This window comes from Hemiscyllium ocellatum, chromosome 5 (assembly GCF_020745735.1).
Source record: "Hemiscyllium ocellatum isolate sHemOce1 chromosome 5, sHemOce1.pat.X.cur, whole genome shotgun sequence".
Classification (NCBI taxonomy): domain Eukaryota; kingdom Metazoa; phylum Chordata; class Chondrichthyes; order Orectolobiformes; family Hemiscylliidae; genus Hemiscyllium; species Hemiscyllium ocellatum.
Genome location: NC_083405.1, coordinates 68,402,838 through 68,426,043, shown reverse-complemented (window position 1 = coordinate 68,426,043; position 23,206 = coordinate 68,402,838). Strand labels below are relative to the sequence as shown.

Genomic DNA, 23,206 nt, shown 5'->3' with positions numbered 1-23,206 from the left:
AGAGGTGGTTGTAGCTAGCTGAAATGGCTTGCCTTCATCTGAAAGCCAAGAGAGCAGGTGTCTTTATTGTAGATGCCAACAAAGCTGAACATGCATTCTTGTTACGTTTTATTACTCAGATCAAACAGGGATCAAAACCAAAAGTGGGACTAACGGTTGATTCCTACCTTTCTCCTTCCTTAACTACAACGCTGAAGCAACTGACATCATCGAACAATGTTAGGATAGTAAAGACCTGTCCACTTGGCTCGCAAAAAACCCTTCTCCATTTTTTCCTTGGATGAATCAATTGATCAGTTCCTTCTAGTGTAATGTTTCATGACGAAATAAACATCGAATTATACAATTCCCCAGCGTTCCCATTTAAAACTTTCAACACAACATTCACTGGACAATTAACTGTACAAAGGTACTCCTGAGAATAACAGCACTGTTTGGAAGTGTAATTAGTTGAAGTAAACTATTTGCTTCCAACCTAAGCTAAATATTTTTATTTGAAATTGATTATCAATTTGCTCCCATGCCAAAGTTGAAACAAATGCAGGTAGTTTTAAGAAAATTGCCAACAGAGTGAGTTTTGAGAAGATTTGTGGCTCAAGTTGAGGTTCTGGATGTAAGTTTGCTCGCTGAGCTGGAAGGTTTGTTCGCAGACATTTCATCACCACACTCGGTAACATCGTCAGTGAGCCTCTGGATGAAGCGCTGGTGGCATGACCCACCTTCTATTTGTGTGTTTAGGTAATTGTAAACAGATTGCAGAGTGACCAACACTTGAACTAATTTTCACACTGGTATCTTGGCAAGTTAACCAAGTTCAGTGTTTCGCTTCTACTCATATTCAGCTTGATCTGGAAACAGCAGTTCATATCTTCCAAGGAGTGACATCGGACTGCTGCTCAGTTCAAACTTTCCCCTGATTCCATGAAATAACTGCACAGAGGCCGGTATCCCCTCACCAGGTCACCCATTATTCACACGAGCACAGTACATGGGCTGTGATCAGCTCGCTCAGAGCCAGTCCCTAGAATGAGGACACTCTGAAATCTCCTGTTTAATAAAACTTAAAAAAATAAACAAATTACAAAACAGTTTACAAAAAACATTTACAGCTGTACACAAGAGACAGCAATTTTACAAGGGAGAGGAGCAGCAAAGCTAGGCCCCAAACAGAATGATGACCTTTTTCAGGCACTAGTTGTGTTGTTCCAAGTTTAAAGGTCCAGTGTGAATCTCACTGAACAGCTAAGGATATGGGGTGGGCAGAGAGAGTAATTGGGGTCTCAGTTCTCAAATTACCCAGGCACTAGCATTCTGTCTGTCAAACATTTTTTGGGAAACTATCCAGTTAAGTAATTTGGAACTGCCTGAAGTATCCAAATCTAGCTTGAAGTAGAAGATTTTTATGGAGTATTGCAGGAAGCCGGTGGTTTTCCCATTGTTAATTAAATCTTCTCAGATAATTCCCAGGTAGACGAGCATCTCAGGACTGACATTGGGTGCTGGCATACAGCTCGGGTTTAATGTCCAGTCACTGATGATCCAGTGTTCAGAAGACTGGCATCATTTCTTTTGGGAAGCCATAGAATATTCTGTTACAGCAACTGATCCCCTAGGAGACAGGAAGGCAACATAGGATCTGGCTGGATTAAGATGTTACTCTTTTAATATTTAACAAAGCAAGGTTGCAATGACTTAAAATCTTAATTGCATGACACATGCCAACAATACAAATAGTTTCCAACTTTAGCTCAAACCTTCTGTTATAAAAACACTGCTTCAAACAAACACTTTCTGTCAAATCAATGAAGCCTTCCTCCCAGATTCAAAAAAATCGCTGTGGATTTGTGCTTTACTAGTACAGGCAGAGAAGACAAGTGTGTTACGAAGAATAGGCAAGAACAAGCAAATTAAAACCTCACAGCCAAAAAAAACTGCACCATTTAGAGTAGACAAGTTCTAACACTCAGTCCTAACCAGGTGTGAGATATCTCAATCCCATTGTTTAGAAATCTGAGGCACGCTGCCAAACATATCTTTGTTGAATGGATGTGCACCATGCAAATTGTCCTGTAAAAGCCAATGACAGTTATAATAATTGTAAAAAAGCAGCCGAGCATTCCAGGAAAACATAACCTACCACAATAGCATTTGCCATGTCCCTTATGTGCATCAACAGTCCTCCATTCAAAGCAATATAATTATTAAATCGGATTATTCTGCTACCAATGTTTTGTTTTCCCCCATCAATTTATTTTATTTTTATTATTCAATCTAATTTAGCTGGGCTTATTCTTTCTGAAACTGACACTGCAGTTGCCTTAATGGATGGGAGACTGCAATGGGAAATTCTCTGGGATTCGATGGTTTAATGTCACATAAGATAAAGAACAGTGGTGAGCATTTTCACTAGTTTTCACCACTTTATGATGACCACCTGAATAAAAGGGAGATCTCAAGGAAAAAAGTAAAAAGAACACACCGGTTCTCATCTTATTCTTGGCCCCATCCTTAACTATGAACTGGGGGGATAGGGGTTGGGCAAGCTAGTCACCAACAGTACATGCTGCTGAATTGCCATTTCACCAGAGAGCCTTGACCGTGAAGTACCGGCAGATTAATCAGCTTTGGAGGTATGACAGCAAACCTTAATTGTGTCCTCACTCAATATGAAAATACTTTTGAGTGCAGGACATGAAGTCACAATAACAGACAATGGTAGCAACTTAGAAGCTGTTGACGGCAGATGACAAATCGTAACCTTTGTGACTCATTAATGCAGTGACAAATATTCAGATTCACATTTCTTCATGAGTTGTTTATATTGCATCTAACTTCACTACATCTTCTAACTTCAATGTGCAATGACATTCACCAGAAGTCAAAGCAATTACAAAACTCAAGGCGCAACTCAAAGAGAGGAGAGGCTTGAAGTTGCAGCCCATTTAATTGCAATGGTCCATGCAAGTCAATTTAGAAAAGAGAATACATAGCTAAAGCAGACACCAGAACACGAGATGGAGCATTATTCCACTAAGATTATGCTGGGGAACATATAGCCAGTGCACATCTTATGAAACAATGCACCTCTCACATGTCACTGACTTGGAAGATGATTTGCCTGATTTTGTTATCAATTTAAATTTTTAGCAAAGCATGCCATCAAAAGTCAGTACATCCACCATCCCAATTTCACATGACTATTAAATTAATGACCAGTGAATAATTACTCACAATACAACAGGAAAACAGTTAGATTCATGCATATGTTATTGTTCTTCATGTCTGCATGAGCATGTACTCTATACTGACACTGAAAAGTGTTAAGTATTCTTGGTAGGGTTTTCCTTTTGGAGATGTTAAAACCATAACTTCTTATTCTGTGCATTCAGATAGATGTTAATTCTACCATAGCACTTCTAAAAACAAACAACAGAATTCTAGCAGTTTGGAATTTTCTCCTTTCAATCAACATCACAGTTAAATCAAAACTCCTGCAGTTAGTGGGACTTTGCAGAGAGTGAAATGTCTTCAGCATTTATTTACTGAAAAACGTCAGAAGCAAGAACTCCCAGTTTGCAGAAATGGAAACCTTACAGCATGATGACACTAGTGAATTACCTTTTGCTCTCCTCTTTCAACAGTCCAAAGGATTGTTCCCTCCCAAACAACTTGATCCACTCTCTAACTGCCTCAAACATCTTCCCTTGCAAACATAGGAGATGCAATATCAGTTGTTTTATGTCCTCCCATCACACTGTCTTATATTCCAATTACTTGTTCTGGGTGAAAGTAATTTCCTTTTACATCTTTGAATTCAGTATACTGTGTTCACAGCTCATAATTCAATCTTTTCTACACTTGGGAGACCAAATGCAGATTAACTCATTCTGCCATTCAGTCAACAAGCTAAGCTCAAACTTCTGGTTGATTGACATTTTATTTTATTATTAATGCTTTTATGGAATCTAAATATCTCTGCCTGGGCCAACACTTATTTCGCATCTCTAATTATCCTCAATAGCTCCAACAGTGCTATTAGGAAGGGCATTCTAGGATTGAAGGATTGGTGATATAGTACCAAATCAGGATAGTGTGTAGTTAGGACGGAACTTACAGGTGACAGTGTTACAAAGAATCTGCTGTCCTTGCGCTTTGAGTAACAGAGGTCACACTTTGAAAGGTGCTGTTGAAGGAACTTTGATGAGTTGCTGCAGTGCATCTTGTGGATGCCACAAACTGCTGCCACTGTGTGTGGAATCAACATGGACAGTATTTTGCCATGGCTCATTCAGTCTTCAACTGTTTGTCAATGGTCACTCCCAAGATATTGTTCGTGGGGGTTTCAACAGTGGTAACATTAGTAAAGGAGAGAAAGTGAGGACCGCAGATGCTGGAAATCAAAGTTGAAAAGTGCAGTGCTGGAAAAGCACAGCAGTTCAGGCAGCATCCGAGGAGCAGGAGAGTCAACGTTTCAAGCATAAGCCCTTCATCAGGAATGTGGCGGAGGGCGCTGAGAGATAGGTAGAAGGCTGAGCTCAAGGTGATTGGGACGGCGATGGGTAGATGCAGGTAGGGTGTGATAGTGATAGTAATAGGTCGAAGGGGACTGTGGAGCGGATAGGAGGGAAGGCAGATGGACAGGTAGGACAGTTCAAATGTCTGTCTTATTCTGGTCTCTTTATGGCTCAATCTCATATATTGTTCTAAGCTCAAGACAAACATGAAAACTGCATTTCACCCCTCATTTAAGCATTTTACAACCTTCAGAACTCAACACCAAATTCAACAATTTCAGATCCTATCCTTTGTTCACTTCTTCCTTCGACATAAAACAAACACTTTGCTGTTACCATTTACATCTCCTTGACAGCTATCATTTGGTTCTTTCCTTGTCCCACGACCATTCCCTCCTGCCTTACACAAATATTCTTTTGTCATTCGATTACCACTGCTCACTACCCTATTTCAGACATTCCCTTTTGTTCCTTTCTCCCCTTCCATCTTTCCTGTCTCCATAATTGCTTCAAACTGTTATTTTTCTAGTATTTTCCATTCTGGTGGCAAGTCACAGACTTGAAACATTAACTTTATCCTTCTCTAAACAGATGCTGCTCCATCAGTTAAGTACTTCTAGCATTTTGATGCCACTAAGTGATGAATGCGTAATCCACCTAGACCTTGCACAACTACAAAGAGAAAGTTTATTCCTCCAATATTCTCTTCCAAGAAAATTGATCTAACTTGTCACATGAATAACGCAGAAAAGTGAAGGAAACACATGCTTTGTAATAATCAAAACAAAGACATATATAGACATATAAACAAGTTTGAAGATTTTGAATTTGATATCTCATAATTAAACTTAATTTAGGTGCGTACAGTTAAGCTCATGTAGAAGAGCATCTTGACCTTTATTTAACAGGTCATTCTACTCTGCCGAATATTGGTTTAATTTCAAAACCTGCACAAGAACAATGCATTGCCAAGTTTTCTCAGCCAAGTGCCGTGACTACATTACTGTAACCCACATTCTATTCTGCAGTTGTATTATCAAAAACCTTAGATTATACAATGACATTTCCAAAGCACTTTCTGTAGAAATAAAAGGTTTCTAAAGAGCCAATGTTTTTTTGGAAAAAATTGTAGCACACCCACATATCTGCAAAGTGAACAGTCATGAGTCCTATAGGCAACAGTTATTTATTTGAAAACTTGAGATTGACTGATTTTTATTAGGCAAAGTTATAGAGACAGAATGGAGCAAAAGTATGTGTCATCCATTAAAATGGTGGAACAGGCTTAAGGGCATGCATGCCCTACTCAGTTATTAGGTTTTCCTGACATAATTACTGTACTTGAGGATTCAATGATTAAAAAATTGCCACTGCCAGATGGTTCTCCCATACAAGACACACAGGAAGGGATTTGCTCAAGAAATTCGTTTCAATGCTCTGTTGCATAAAGGCAGTCCACAATGTTCCATGAAATTATACGAACTGTTGCTAGCCTGTTCCCAGTTCATTGAACCCAACTGGATTGATTGCTACAATACATTTTTGGAAAGGTGAAATTTAGATGGTGGAAAGGAGGAGGGAAATTAGCTGTAGGTCCTCATGAATGACCAACACTCAGATGCCAATTGGAAAGCGCTGTCTGTGTGCAGACTGTAAAGCTTGACAGGGATGTCCATTTCATTGAAACATTCATCAATGGATACAAATGAAGATTACTAATTTAATGCGTGCAAAAGCATAAACCACTTTACAGAGAAGGGAAAAGGAGTATAAACAAAGAACTTGAGAAAGTGTTGCTTTAAGATTCATGAGTCTTCTCTCAGTAATGAGTCAAATAATGTTACCACTCAGTATGGAACTGTTTTAGAAATGAAGGGATCATGGAATCTACCAAAAATATTCTGCTCATTTTCCTTTTGGAAAAAGTGCGACAAGTAGAATAACACTCACTGTAGTTCAGATTTTAAAATGACCAATACTCTATAGAGTCATAGGGTTATACAGCATGAAAACAGACCCTTTGGTCCAATTTGGCCGATCAGATATCCTAAATTAATCTAGTCGCATTTGGCCCTATCACTTCATCCAGATTCCTTTTAAAATGTTGTAACTGTATCAGCTTCCACCACTTCATCTGGCAGTTCATTCCATTCACGCACCACCCTCTACATGAGAAAACTGGCCCTTAGGTCCCATTTAATTCTTCCCCCCCGCCACTCCAACTTAAACCTATTATTTCAACATAAAACAAAATACACTGATGTTGAACTTGCACTTTTGCGGTATTGTTTATCAGTTTATGAAATGCAAAACCAATGCAGAAACTAACTGATGAGCAAATGAATCATTCACCTCTTCGCCCTAATCTGACAGATATGGTCAGGTATAGCTTGTCATAAGCTTGTCACTTGTCGTAAGTGACTCCTCTGGCACTAGAGTCCAAAACTGGGACCTTGAATGGAGTATAACCATAGACCTAATCAGTGCTTTAAAAAAAATCTTACTTTTCCTCAAAATATGGTAGAACTGACAAAGAAAAATGAGAGCAAAACCAAAAGCAAAATGCAAATGGTCCAAAAGATTTTGTCATGAGTTTCACTAGTTAAAATGTCTTGAGTTTCACATCCAGTAAAGTGACTGATTTTCAAAAGCTTTTGATCACAATCCTTTATATCCTGGATATATATAATCCCTAACTACATTTGTTAGAAAAGAGCCAAAAAAGATAAACGCAACTGATTTTAGAAAGTTTTTTTCTTCCTTCACTAACTTGTGATTTGTGTTTGGATAAGGTTGCACAATTGTTAGCAGCCAAGCAATACTTTACCAAAAGGTCATTAATCATAAACCTTGACATTCAATTACTAAAGTCTTCAAGCCATCCTGATCCATTCCCCATACAGGTATGCTTTGCAGCATGCCAACCAGGGAGAAGAACTCAGGCAACATTCCTTGCACTTTGCCTGATAATACAAAAATCACTTATGCCGTCTCTGCATCCAACCCATCCAACTCGCACTCTATTCGCCTAAAACCTGAAATCAACTATATCATCACAGACTAAGGATCAAACCCAGTTTAGTAAACCACAAATTGCTTTTATTCACTACACTGAGGGATCTTGTACCAGGACTAGGCAATACATTATGTGCTACTCCTTGCATCTTGGAGACCTTGCTTTGAGAGCAGCAAGAAGAATTATGCTGCTTTTCCCTGTGGAATCTGTAAAGATCCAATGGGAAATAAGATTGTGTTACCTCAAATCAATTTTTGTAGCTACAGGTTCCCAGCATAATCCTATTCACAATCTGCCACCTACTGGGGCTAAGTCTATAATATTGCTCAAAGTAGTCACAATAATGATTATGAGAATGGAAGTACTTTTCTGAGCTTGTCATTGAGGCAATATCAGTAAAATAGTGCAAAGAAAACATTACCCTGTATCAAACCATTCTCTCGTTCAGCTCAGAAAAATACAACAGCAACTACAATCAGTCCAAAATCAAATTCTACTTCACAGAATTAGCATCCCTCAGACAACAAATGCAACTGCACGATTGAGAGGCTTTCTCCTGTTTTCAAAACAGTCATGCTTATAATCTTTGAATCATATCGCCCATTCAAAAAAAGGCAAGTTATTTTGTAGCATGATAGAAAATATCCTTTTCAAGTCCAGTGAAGGGTCTTCAGGTATTCAAGAACTTTGATCTGATCTGATCAAACATTATAAGACAAAAGACGATGTTCGTAAAGTAAATGATTATGTATTAACATGAAAGAGTTAGGCATAAGAGTGCAGTAGCAGTGTGGAATATGCTTACCCTGCAATGGATAACCACTACATGAAGTGGGTCACTGTTTATCCATGTCTCCATAGATTTGCATATGGTACACATTTTATCTAGTGGTGGCGCATGAAGGTCAGGCCAACCTACATCCATCACCTGAAACATGAAGCAAATGTTAGTTTCTCAAGAGTTAACAAAAGACATCTGGTAAATTACTTTTTAAAGACAGTGTGTCTTGTTTTAAAGTAAAACTTCATTTTTCAGAGTTGAATCTCAAAATTAGGAAAATTAAAGATGCTTATCCATCAAATTCATCATAAAATTGGTCATCACAGAGGAACTAACAATGTTACAAACAATGTTTGCAGAACATTTAAAACTTTGAATATTTTCAGGCAACCATATAACTGCCATGTCTGCAATTTATGTGATTTGGAATATATGAGTATTCAACTTTCTCCAAATGTGATGCAATGAATGACAAAGATAAAAGCGCTTGTTTCTTTCAACCATTTGGCAACTACAACCATTACTTCCAACAAAACAGCTGCTGTTCTAAAGAACCACTTTTGAAAGAAAATCAATGTTTAACCACATTTGTATAGGCAGACCCAGTGAACCCTTGTCCATCTAAAATGGATTTTAAAAAAGCATGCATTCCCAATGAAACTAATAGGAATTCCTAAAACATGTGGTTTTAACCAATTTGATCACCAGTTGAACAAAACGGAAATTTCTGAAATTCTTAGATAGAAAAGAGTAAAAGTCAGTGCAACAAGGGAACTATTAAAACAACGATAATAGGTTAAGGTTGATGGACTGTTAAAGGAAAACAGAATATAAAACCTTAAAAGCTCAGCAAGCAAACTTACATCCAAACTCATGGTAACTTATAGCAAATGAATAAAACTGACCTAGAAAAACCACAGGGTTAAAAGGATCAAAAATTATGAAATATTTTCAAAACAGAAAGTTGGCAAAACGTAGAGTGTTAACATTAGGGATAATAGCCATATGGTTGATGCAACTGCAAATGGTCATGAAAGAAAACAGTATATATCACATATGTATCTGAAGAAACAAAGGAACTGAGTGACATGTAAGAATGTACAAATGAGAAGCTGAACAGTAAAATGTATGGCTCCTCTGGGATTCCCAGGCCTCTTGTTCCTAAATTTCTAACATTCCTATGAGAATATGAGAGGCATTCTTACAAATGAGAATGTTCAATTTCTCTCCTCTTATTTCACCAATGAGAGATTGGAAAGGGTGAAATAGCGTAAACCATACACAGTTCCATTTCCCCATCAATTGCAACCCATTCAATTACTCCAGCAGAAACACATTCTTCAGTGGATGTTATTTAATGATGTATATGAAGAACTGCCAAAATGAAAATGAAAATGTGGAGATCAAAGGGCCAAAGAAGTGATTAAAATAATACCATAGGCATAAATGGCAAGTCATTTTTTATGTAAAATATCATTAAAAGAGGGATCAAAAGTTCTTAATCACGCCATCCAGGACTAATTAATGTGCAGCATGAGGCATACACTGCTATGCCAATACCTTCAGGGTTCAGAAATCTTCTGTGACATAATTATATTGCATGATCCACATCCCATAAAGGAAAAGCCGCCCAGGGGATAATTTTTAATCTAGAATCCTGCTGATCAATTGTAACTTTTTAAAATTAATGTTTGGGGATGGGAAAATGTGATTTCGTTTGTTGGCTTAATTTGAAGACAGCTTCTTCAGTGATTCCATTTGTTGCAGCTTCTCAGGTAGAGCTGAAGTTTGTTTTTTAGGGAATGGGTGGAAAGTGGCACTATTGTGAAAACAATTGAGGAAACTGTGGAAACATACATGTTGTCATAAAGAACTTTGGCTTCAACAAGCAAAGAGATGTTTGGGCTGGTTCCTTGGTCTGCTTCCAAAATAGACAAATTGCAAAAGATTTGAGGGCAGTGACAAGTAATACAATAATAGAGATCTGCATCATGAAGTGTAAAATAAACATAGAGCTCTGCAACAGGTTTGAAAGCTGCAAAGTAATTTATATGTCAAAATCAATGACAATACCAGCTCATGTATGAACATAGGTGACAACAAACAATAGTGATGGGGTGAATAGTGACCAATTTTATAGGGGCAGCTTGAGCTAGCTTTCATCCAGCATCATGACAGGGTATATGCCCCAAAGTCCTCAGACATGCCATTTTTAAATTTTCTTCATCTACAGGATGTGAACATCATTAGTTAGGCCAGTATTTATTTCCCATCCCCAAGTCCCCTTTCAATGCTTTCTTGAAGCATTGAAATCCATGTGGCGTAGGGACGCTCACACTACTACTATGACAGAATGTCCAAGATTTTGACTCAGTGACAATAAAGGAATGACAAAGTAGTCCTAAATCAGGATGATGCCATGGAGGGGAAGTTGCAGATAGCACTATTCCCATCTATCTAATGCTCTAGGTGGTTGAGATTGTGGGTTTGCAAGGTGCTGCCTGAGAAGCCTTGGTATATTACTGCTTTGTGACTTGTAGAAGGTACACACTGCTGCCAGTGCCCATGTTTCGTAAAGGGAGAGAATACTGAAGGTGGGGGATGTAATGCCAATCAAGCAGCTGTTTTGCCCTTAATGGTGCTAAACTTAAGTGTTATTAAGGTGCACTCATCAAGCCAGTTGGACAGGATTCCACCTCTCTTCTACCTTGTGTCTTGTTGATTATGGATAGTCACTGAGGAGCTAATGCAGTATTCATAGCCTCTGATCTGCATTTATTGCCATTGTATTTATATGGCAAGTCCGGTTCAGTTTCTGGTCAATGGTAATCCTCAAGATGTTTAGTGATGGCAATGCCACCATGAGGAGATTGAAAGATTGTTGGTGATCATCATTCCTGGCATTTGTGTGATGAGAATATCACCTGTCAACCCAAGCCTGAATAACATTAACACAATTGCTTAAATGCTGGCAAAAGAAACTAGATTTATTTATGATATTTGGTTGGCACGGATGAATTGGACCAAAGAGTCTGTTTCCTTGCTGTACAGCTCTATGACTCTATCTGATTGGTGCTGAACATTGTGCAATCATCAGCAAACATCCCCACTTCTGACCTTACGATGGACGAAGGTTGTTAAGAAGCAAATTAAGATAGCTCAGCCTAGGACAATACCCTGAGGAACTCCTGCAGAGATGTTCTGTAGCTGAGATGACTGATCTCCAAAAAAGATAACCATCTTCCTTTGTGCCAGATATGATTCCAACAAGCATGAAAGCTTTCTCCCTAATTTCCACTGACACCAGTTTTACAAGGACTTCTTGATGCCTCACTCAGTCAAAAGCAACCTTGACATCAATTTTCACTTCCCTTCTGGAATTTAGCTCTTTCATCCATGATTGAGGCTGTAATGATGTCAGGAGCTGAATGGCCCTGGCAGAACCCAAACTAAGTGTCAGTGGGCAGGTTATTGCTGAGTAACTACTGCTTGCGAGCACTTCAACATCACCTTCAATCATTTGGTTGACTACAAGTAAATTTGACAGTAATTGGTAAGGGTGACTTTATTCCTCATTTTGTGGCCATGTCATACCTGGGAAATTTGCCACATTGCCAATATTTTAGCTAAACCAGAACAGGTTGTCCGGGGGCAGTGGTAATTTCTGGGGGACAAGTTTTCAGACTATGTCACAGTCTTTGCAGGAACCAGTGCCTTCAGCTGTTTCTTGATATCATGTGGACTGAATTAACTCAAGACTGCAACTGTGATGCCAGGGAGTTCAAGAGGTGGCAGGATGGTTCTTTCACTTGGCACTTTTGCTTGAAAATGAGTACAAATACTTCAGCCTCTTCTTTCACACTGATATTAGGATGGGGATATTTGTTGAATTATCCATCACCACTCATGACTGGATGACCAAGACTGCAGAGCTTAGAACTGACCCGTCGTTTGCAGGATTGTTTAGCTCTTTCTATCATGAAATGCTGCCACTGTCAGGCATTCAAGCAGTCTTGTGGTATACCTTCATCAGGTTGACACTGGCATCTCTTGTTATTTGATATTCTTGCTGCAGTTCATGGAACACCCTCCTGCACTTTTAATTTAACCAAGGTTGATTATCCAATTTGATGGTCAGGGTAGAGTGGGGAATATGCCAGGCCATGAGGTTGTGGATTGTATTAAAGTAGAATTGTTTTGGGGCTGATGGCCCAGTGCATCACGTGAATGCCCAGTTTTGATTTGCTAGCTCTGTTTGAAAGCAACCCCGTTATGCAAGCTGGCCATGCTACAAAACCCAATGGAAAGTATCCTCAGTGTTAGGTCAGATCTTCGTTCCCTTGGTGTCAGGTGATCACTCCTACAAAGACCTGTCAAGGGAAAGATACTTCTGTGACAGGTAAATTGGCGATGATAATTTCAGTAGGTTTCTTTTTTCCCTCTTGTTAATTCTCTCATAAGGTACCACAGGCCCGGGCTTGCAGCTATGTCCTTTAGGGCTCGACTCGCTCAGTCAGTAGCAGCATTACCAAGCTAAATCTGGGTGATGAACATTGAAGATGCCCATAGATTGTGTGTCCTGGCCATCTTCAATGTTTCGCCCAAGAGGAGTACTAACTCGAGCTGAACGAGGGGGTTGCTGGTACTCAGCAGGTGGTTTCCTTGTCATCTTTGACCTTCTTTTATTATGCATCTTGAGGTCCATAGTGAATTTTGAAGACTCCCAGGTCAACTCCCTCTCAATTGTGTAGCACTGGGCCATAATTTCTGGTGGGTCTTCTTGCCAGTCACACAGGGCTTGGCCAGTGTATTTGACGTAGAATTACTAACCAAAGCACACATTACAGATAACGCCAAGTGGTTGCTTGACTGGTTTCTGGAATATCTCTCCTAATTTTGCCACAAGCCCCTAGATGTTAATGAGGAGGGCTTTGTAGGTCAATAATGCTGGGATTGCCATTGCCATTGCCATTTCCAGTCCCTCGGTCAGTGCCAGGTGACCTGATGCACCACTTAGTGGCGTGCACTTCTCAGGCACTATTAATTCCGAATGTAGTTCTGTCCAGAAATAAAACTGGAGCATTGATTTTCCTATTTTTCAAACAAGGCAGATAAAAAAAGCCCAAAAAAGCTTCCATAGTAAATCATTAGACATAGGTAAAACTAAGTCAGCACTGCTGCTCAACAAAACAAGATTACTATACAAAAACATATTCCAATTAATTAGGCTGCTCACACTAAACATTTGATGCTGGGGAAAAGTTGCTTATTTCATAATGATATCTTCTTGCATATTACAATGGAGAATTAACATTCTGTACATTTAACTTCATAATCTTACTTTTTTTTCAAAGACCATTTAAGACTGCTTTTCAGCTTGTCAAAAGTGTAAATGTAAACAAGCAAATGAAATGGTGGTGAATAAATTGTCATGGATTCATGAGAAATGGTGTGGAATCTCAAATGCAGCATAAACATCAGCATGAACCGGATGAGCCAAATGGCTTTCAGAGCCATACTGTATATCTTGAGTGATATGACCTGTTTGACAATGGTCCAATAATGAGAAAATGTAAAACAGATAGAATGCAGGTTTAAGTTAATTAAATGCATAAAACCCAAAAACAGAAATGAGTCTATACATTGATAAATAGCATTACAAAGTTACAGCATGTCAGTCATGTGATATGATACAGTATTGAAATTAAGGTTTGGGATCTTTTGAACAGAGATTAGACACACACAAAACCATACTATAGAAAAATAAAACAATGCTGTACCTTGGAGTTAAGCTTGACGAGGTCATATCTCCTTTCAGAAAGGTTGAATACCTGCAGAAAACAAAGGACTAAATTGGTCAATAAATTTAGCAAAGTGATAATATTTTATTAGCATTTGTAAAGCTTAAAAGTGGCCAATGGTTCAATTGAAAAGACCATTGAATATAATGTGGTAATTTGATAGACAACTCAAAATATTTCTTATTTCTAAACCATCTATGCACTGGTTTATTCATCAAAACATTACTTTTTGCCAGACAATTATTATTATTACCATTTATGCCAGACAATTCTAACTCAATGGAAACTGCTATTAACTTAAAGATTATTCATAACCGTAAGAATTCTGGTTTAATACATTATTTTCTGTACGATATTTACCATAGACATTCTATAAAAACACACTGTGGAGAGTTATCTATTATTATTTTACAATTCTCCAAATTTTTTGACTAATTATACTTTGAATCATATAGCTCAGACAAGGCCTTTCGGCCCATCAAGCCTACACCAACTAAACTACTCTAAATTTGCCCAAATCTCAGTTGCCAGCACTTGCTCATAGCTGTGAGTGTTGTGACATTTCAAATGCTCATCCACATGCCTTTTAAAGGTTGTGAGTTTTCCTGTCTCAACTATCTTCACAGGCAATGTATTCTAGATTCCCACCACACTCTAAAAATGTTTTTCCTCAAATACCCCAAAACCTCCTCCCTATTACCTTAAAATATGCCCCCTTGTTATTAACCCTTCAACTAAGTTGAACAGTTGCTTTCTATCCACTTTATCCATGCCCCTTATAATGTTATTCACCTCAATGGTCTCCTCTCAATCTTCACTGCTCCACAGAAAACAACTTGTGCTTATCCACGCTCTATCCGCAGCTGCAACACTCCACACCAGGCAACATCCTGATGAATCTCCTCTGCACCCATTCCAATGCATTCACCCCCTCCCTATAATGGGATGACCAGAACTTCACATATTACTCCAACAATGGCTTAACCAAATTCCTGTACAGCTTCAACATAACCTTCTAGCTCTAATAATTTATGCCATGGCTAACATTAAGGCAAGTGTCCCATATGCCTTGTTAATATTCTATTAACCTGTCCTGCCGCATGCAAGAATCTGAGGACAAACACCCGAAGGTCCCTTTGTTCTCTGAGTTTCTTAGTGTCCGACTTCTAGACACTTCAAATAGTATTCCATAAAATGTGAGCTCTTTCAAATGAGTTGGCAGGCCAAAGCACATAAATACACACATTTTGTTGGTTTGGAGGTCACTTATTACAGAGCAGGTTTTCAAATGGCAACTTAGAACTCATCACAAGAAGACAGTCCCTTCCCAATCTCAATAGCAATCTCTTTCTCACCCCAGTGCAATTAATTTGCTTTGACTGTAGAGACATCATAGTAGATACTGCTCATCTCAAGTAGTTTTCCAGTTTCTTTTAAACCCAAACATTCTCCTTCTGTTACTTCACATTCTCAGAGCACTGAAATGAAGATCCACAGTTCAGTCTCTTACTTGAACTCATCCTTTCCCAAGCATCATAACGGAGAATCTATTTAGCTTCCATTGTCTTTCACTGCTCATCCAGTCCTCAGGATATCAGATCCCAAGTTTACTCTTATCTGCTCATTACTGTATCATTTGAATCACATTATGGCCAGGCTGGATGATGTGCTGGCTACAAAATATAATTTTATTTTGAAAACTAAAGTCTAAGTGTACCATTGGTCAATATGGTAGTTGACCATATGGGTCACAGAGCAGAGCAACTTGGAAATGGAAACGATCTCAAATCATCACCTAAAGGTGTACCAGGCACCACAGATACTGGAGTCTCCAATGCAACAAATGTCACACATGCCAACTCAAATATAAAATAGTGATTTGTGTTTACTGAAGCTGTTACTTTTATTACAGCTGACTGGAAGCATCATTATTTTTCAGGGATTTTAATTACTCAATTGCCAATTTCTTTGAATTTGAGAGTTTGAACATTCCAGTAAAATAGATATTTTATGTCAAACACAGTGTACTTTAATTTAGGTTGTTGCTGAAGTGAGCAAACCTTGACAGCTGCATTCTATTCGTGCCCTTTCGCTGGGGCTGTTTTCCCCGGAGTGTCGGAAGCTGAGGGGTGACCTTATAGAGGTTTACAAAATTATGAGGGGTTTGGATAGGATAAAGAGACTAAGTCTTTTCCCTGGGATCGGGGTGTCCAGAACTAGACGGCATAGGTTTAGGGTGAGAGGGGAAACATATAAAAGAGACCTAAGGGACAACTTTTTCACGTAGAGGGTGATACGTGTATGGAATGAGCTGCCAGAGGATGTGGAGGAGGCTGGTACAATTGCAACATTTAAGAGGCATTTGGATGAGTATATGAATAGGAAGGGTTTGGAGGGATATGGGATGGGTGCTGGCAGGCGGGACTAGATTGAGTTGGGATATCTGGTTGGCGTTAACAGGTAGGACCGGAAGGTCTGTTTCCATGCTGTAATCTCTATGACTCTAAACAGGAAGCCAATTATAAAACAAATAAGCCATACAGGACTTTCATGACAAAACTGTGCAAGTTGGGTTAATCACTTCAAAATTTTTAAAAGGCAAGTAAATGAGTTGCTCTGCTAAAAGCATCCATTTTAACTATGAACTTCGTATTGTAGCTGCAATGTTGTAAATTATCCTGATGCAGTAGGTACACACTGCAATTTGAAACAAATATTTTTGTTTATGCACAATGATGTGTGTGTGTAAAATATAAACACAATAATGAAGCTGCAACATACTATAGTTTAAGTGTCTGTGCACAAGGCAAAACTAACTTGTACATTAACTAGAAAATACAAGCTTACTATAACACATCATAATATTAATACAGGTGTAAAATATTCAATGGAAATAACCAACCACTGAGTATTTTCAAAGTGAACAGCCATGGGCAATGTAGAGACGACAAGGACTTCAACTGAAATTGCAAACTTTAAATCTGAATGTGCATATTCCAAACAGATAGATTTTTTTTAAAAACCTGTACGACGGTCAGTTACAGAATCAACATGTGCGATGAAGAGAATTGCTGCAACATCATGTCAGCCAAATAGGGTGAATCATGTTATACACAAAAGTCAACCCCTTTTCTGAGCTCATCTGAAGTGCCGCTGATTATACTGACAAGAACATCTCAAGTTCAATTCCTAATCTGTGCAGAAATAGTTGTTCTCAGTAAGGGCAAGTATTTAATAAGTGCCCCTTGGCTCAGGAGAGAAGAAAGAATTGATTGGCTCTCTAGCAATTCTGTTGCACAGTGCTTGTATGTGAATACTGGTTGAAGACAAAATAAAATTACCGTTGTTCTTTCATGGCTGAATAGTTAGAAACAACTATTTTAACAGAAAATAGAAATGCGAACAATAGATAATAGGTGAAATTAGAAATGGTAGCTGTTGTATGTGCATCCTACCTTTACAAGAGTTCATATTTAAAAACTTCATGTGCTCTGTGTATACAATGTTGCAATTATACCTGGCTACTAGTCTGCTATCAGTCTGCAAGCAGCAAACACAGAAATCAGTTGGGTTGTTGTAATGACTGTTTCATAACTTAAAGTGTTTTACCGTGTCAAATAAATAAACCAATCATGTGAATCAAATCCTGACAAGTTACTGGTCATTAATATGACAACATCTGTATCCAGAAATAGCTTTTCCAAAAGAAAGGTTTTCTGTACAATTCCAGGCAACTGTGCATTCTCAAAAAAAAACTCTATTTAGTGCCAATATCTACACCATGCAAATTCAGAACTGTAACAGCCCATAGCGAGGCCTTTTAGGTCATCATGTATGCAAATACCATGTTCTCAAATATGATTTTTGTAAAAGCAATTACAGTTTATACAAGGAAATATCAGGATGAGAAAAGACTGTTTTATTCTTCTAGCTTATTGTAGTGTGGACTATGGTTGGAGGAACTACTGATATTTGTTTCCAGCCTAATTGAGTGAGCTTTGTTGAGATCACCACTGGATGGAATGTTAATTGACTTGTAATACTTTAGAGCAATAGGGAAGTGAATACAAGACTTTGGCATGTCAGTTGATAATTATTCGCAAGGTGATTTTGAAGGGACAGGATAGTATCTCTTGCATGTTTTATGTTAAGAGTTTTAAATGATAAAACACGATTAGTTTGGAGGTGGAATTCAACTTGTGTAACAACACGAGTAAATCCAGCAACATCATAGTTGAAAACGATATATGTATAAAACATGCATCAGACTAACTTTCAAAACAGCATTAGAGAAGGACTAGAAAAGGCCTTTAAACCATTTAGGCCTTCATGATTCTAAACCTCCCAGTTCAAAATCAAATGACCTTACTATTTTCATTTCTACAACTGTCCAAACTGAACCACTAGTTAAGTGCAGCAAACATACTAAACATTTCTGTTCTGGCCCATGGGACTGTTTCATCACATGTCTTCAGTTCAGCTTAGAAGGATGATCTGAATTTTGCAGCTATTTAAGAATTTAAAATTCTCACCCTGAAACTAAACCCCACCTCCCTGGCATGATGCAAACTATGTTGAGCATCAGGATCAAAATTTCATATTTGTTTTTAACAATAGGTTTTTTTCTCAATATCCTGAGCGTCCAAATCCTGACTTGGGATGTTACAACATGATTGATGCTTTGAACGAGTATCAGAATGTATACTGAAACAAAAGCAAATGATGACAGATGTTGGACACCTGAGAGGAAATCAGAGTGCTGGAGAAACACAGTAGCTCTGACAGCATCTCTGACTCAAACGTTAACTGCGTTTCTCTCCTCACAGATGCTACCAGATCTTCTGAGTTTCTCCAGCACTTTCTGTTAGACTGTAAATTAATGTTATTCAGGTCAGCACTTCTATGTAGTCTAGAGAAATAGATTCTGCTTTGCCTGAGAAACTTTTTATTAACTTTTCGTTTCTGCTTTTTAGAACTTCTTTCATAATTACTCTGCCTAAGGTAAATGAATAGATTTTTCTAATCATTATTACTGGTTTCATAATTCATAATTATTTAGAATATTATATTGTATTCAATTCACATGGAAATTATTAAGAGTCAAAGAAATTTCTTGACAAATAGTGTTGCACAAAGAACTGATAAGATGGCAAATTTGGTTCATGATTCCATACATAACAAATCTTGGTCGCAGCCACTGGGAAAATATTCAGAGATCATGCACTTCTCCAGAAGAAGAAAGGGAAAACAGAATCTATTCATCAATTTTTTTTCTGTAATCACTGTGCTTGGGGGCTGAGTGTGTTAAGTGTTGTCTAACTTGTCACTTCCATAGCTCAAGGAAATCCAACCTCACACACTCCAATCCATTTGTTCTGAGCTGACTGCCAAGCTTGTTGGCCTAATGCAGTCTTCAAAGACCAACAGATTCTGAGCTTCACAGACCATTAGCTGTGTTCTACTTCCCAGGGGATCCAATGGTGAGAAGTTAAGTGTTTGTTTTGCTTTTCATTGGGGTGAGTATTAATGGATTGGGGATGTCAGGAGCAAGGGCAGAGGGGTAGCCTTTAGAGGCCAAGCCTTTGCCCCATCCTCTTGTTGGGCCGAAGGGCCTGTTTCCACACTATATGGAATCTAATCTAGTCTATTCTTTTGATTACTTCAGATCAAGACAATTGGAGGCACCAATTGGAGCTAATTGCGGAGGCAATGGGCGAGTCGCATTGTCACAAGACTATTCATCCAGAAATCCCAGAAATGACCAAGACATGAGCTCAAATCCTACCATGACAGATTTGGATTCAATGAAAAATCCGTAATTAAGAGTTTAATGATGACCATGAAACTAATGCCAACTTGTCGGAAAAATCCATCTGGTTCACTAATGACATTTAGGAAAGGAAATCTGCCATCCTTACCTGGTCTGGCCTACATGTCACTCCAGACCCACAGCAATGTGGTTGGCTCTTAACTACCATCTGGGTAGTAAATGCTTGCCTAACCAGTGACACCCACACTCAGAGTGAATTAAAAAAACCCAAACATGGCAGTCAGATTGTCCTGTTTACCCAGCTGGGAAAGCAGCCACCTTTCTCACCTACTGGGAAGTTGTATAATCAGGAATATACTTTCAAGCCCCTGAAAGGAGTTGCTTGTTGACCACTTAAGGGCCTGGCAGCTCACCAAATCCACCAATGGATCTTCTTGTCCAAAATCTAAACAGTGAGATGGCAAGAAGGGCCAACACATCAATAATTCCCCTCCTTGCTATCTCCAGGGAAGACAAAATTCTGTCACGAGTATCTAGTTTGAGGAGAATAAACCAATTCCTATTTACAATGCCAACTACACACATCAATATTCTCTCTTTCAGTATACCTACTAACTGACTTGGAAATACATCATCATTCCGTCAGTGCCATTGGGTCAAGATTCTGGAACTCCTTTCCAAATGGCATTGTGGGTATACCTACACTAAAAGATTGCAGTGATTCAAGGCAGCAGCTCACCAAAACCTCTTCACTAGCAACTAAAGGATGCGCAATAAATGGTGGCCCAGCCTGCAGTGCTCACATCCATGTGAGAATTTTTAAAACTCTCCTGAAACTTTCATCTATAGTCTTTGTTATGTCCAGATGTGCTGACTTTAAAGCATTGCTGACAGGTCTTTTGTTCCAATGTCAATTGCGACTAAGTTAGTAACTCTCATCTCTGAACTAGAAATTCTGGTTCAAGTCTGATACCAGAGACCTGAACTCAAAATGTAAGACAACATTCCAAGCTGCTATGTATTTGGAGGTGCTGTCTTTCAGATGACACTAAACTAGAGCCCCATCTTTCTTCTCACATGGCCAGAAAAGATCCCATGGAATTCTTACAAAGGAGAGTTGAGGAGTTCACCCAGTACCATGCCTATATTCATTATCTAGAGCTCCAAACATACTGTTTGGCCAACGTAAAACTGCTGTTTGTGGGAGTTACTCGACACAAAGTACTGCACATCCTTCTTTGAAACTAATTGGCCTTATTAAAAAAATAAATTATTGGCTGTAAATTTCAGTCTGGCATCCCAAGGTTGGAAAGCATTGCAGATAGCCCCACCTCTAACTGGTTCCAATTCCCAATGTTTCAACACAAAGTAATTACCGAAGAACACCAGTGGATACCCTCCTAATGTCAGTGCCAAGATTGTGTCTCTGGAATTCCAGCTCTCCACTTTCAAAGCATTCAACATTTTGAAGCTTAACGAGGTTTTGAGAGTTATCAGTCTCGGTTTAGCCAAGCATCCACAATTCTGGGATTGTGTGCAAGCTTTGATGTTCTCAGACCCAAACCAGCCAGCAATGTAGAAACACACAAATGAACCTGGATTACTAGTCTGGGTTAAATCTTTTGAACTCTTTTGTGACAAAAGAAGATAAAAAGTTTTCCTTTTCCAATTAATCAAAACTGGCAGGGTTGTGGTCAGAGAAACAAAGGTTATCTGTCAAATGGATTGATTTAATTTACAATATTTGTAAGGGAAAACGTCAGAATGATGAGAAGTTTCCTTCCTGGTGGAATGGGCCACATTTGTCATCTGTAGCACTCACTAGGCAATCCACAGAAACATAAATTAAACAGATCCTTTTCATTGACACACAAGTGCACTTCAAAAACATATAGCCAGGGAGAAGCAAAACCCTATTTCACAGCAGTAATTGAATTTATGCTTAAATTCACTCACCTTAACTTAATAGAAAATATCAAAATTTTATATCAGCATGCAATTCATGCCTGCACTTCTAATATCATGTGTTTGACTATTATTTTGTTCCATGTTTGCATGGTTCATTGCCCGGTCCATACTTATAATAGGTTGCACTGACGCAATCTGATTGTACATAGCTCCCGTAGATCGTACAGAAAAGCATTAAATTACTTTACCTTCAATTTAAATATCTATAGCCAAAAATAAGATTTAAATATCTATTGCCAAAATAAGCAAAACAAAATATGTACAATTCATAAGTGGAAGATAGATAAACACAAACACACAGAAATATTTTCTGATTTCATCCACGTTTCAATGTTGAAAGCAAAATAATTACCTCAAAGAAATTGGGGGACAAGTATCTGAATCCATGCAGTTTACAAAATAAGGTAAAAGAGCTTATGGTGCAGATCGAAATCGGCAGGTATGATGTGGTGGGCATCACAGAGACATGGGTGCAAGGGGATCAAGATCAGGAGATAAATATCCAAGGATATACATCCCATCGAAAAGACAGGCAGGTGGGCAGAGGGGGTGGGGTTGCCTTGTTAGTAAGAAAATGGAACAAAATCGATAGCAATAAATGAAGTAGAGTCAGGTGATGTAGAATCTGTGTGGGTAGAGTTGAGGAACTGCAAAAGGCAAAAAAAAACATAATGGGAGTTATGTATAGGCCTCCACATGGTAATCAGGATTTGGAGCATAAGATACACCAAGAGATAGAAAGGCTTGTAAGAAGTGCAAAGTTAGAGTGATCATGGGGACTTTCAGTATGCAGGCAGACTGGGAAGATCAGGTTGGTAATGGATCGCAAGTAAAGGAGTTTGTAGAATGTCTATGAGATGGCTTTTCGGAGCAGCTTGTTTTGGAGCCAACGAGGGAACAGGCAACACTGGATGTAGTGTTGTACAATAAGGCAGATTTGGTAAGGGAGCTTAAGATAAAGGAACCCTAAGAAGGCAGTGAAAAATAACAGAATAGAATTTAATTTGCAATTTGAGCAGGAGAATGTGGAATCAGATGGAATGATGGTACAGTTAAATAAAGACAACTTTAGAGGCATGAGCTGACCAGAACTGACAGGGAGAGGAGTCAAGCAGGAAACACAGTGAAACAGCATTGGCAGGAATTTCATAGAATCCCCATAGTGTGGAAACAGGCCATTTGGCCCAACAAGACCACACTGACATACTGAAGAGCATCAAACTTAGACCCACTCCCCTACAGATCACTCAACATTTACCTCTTACTAATACACCTAACCTATACATCATTGAACACTATGGGCAATTTAGCATGGCCAATTCACCTAACCTGCACATCTTTTGGACTGGAGGAGGA

The 23,206-nt window shown here is 38.7% G+C and overlaps 1 protein-coding gene across 2 annotated transcripts in view; it reads right to left on the bottom strand.

The window, feature by feature from the left end:
* The window catches only part of LOC132815734 (tensin-3-like), a 449,058-nt gene that overhangs the window by 123,829 nt on the left and 302,023 nt on the right, over positions 1 to 23,206 (bottom strand). For both annotated transcript variants that reach the window (XM_060824846.1, XM_060824847.1), the window contains 2 exons: positions 14,092 to 14,142; positions 8,336 to 8,458 (listed from right to left, as the gene is read on the bottom strand). In XM_060824846.1, coding sequence (XP_060680829.1) covers positions 8,336 to 8,458; positions 14,092 to 14,142 — 174 coding nt within the window. The remainder of the gene's footprint in view (positions 1 to 8,335; positions 8,459 to 14,091; positions 14,143 to 23,206) is intronic.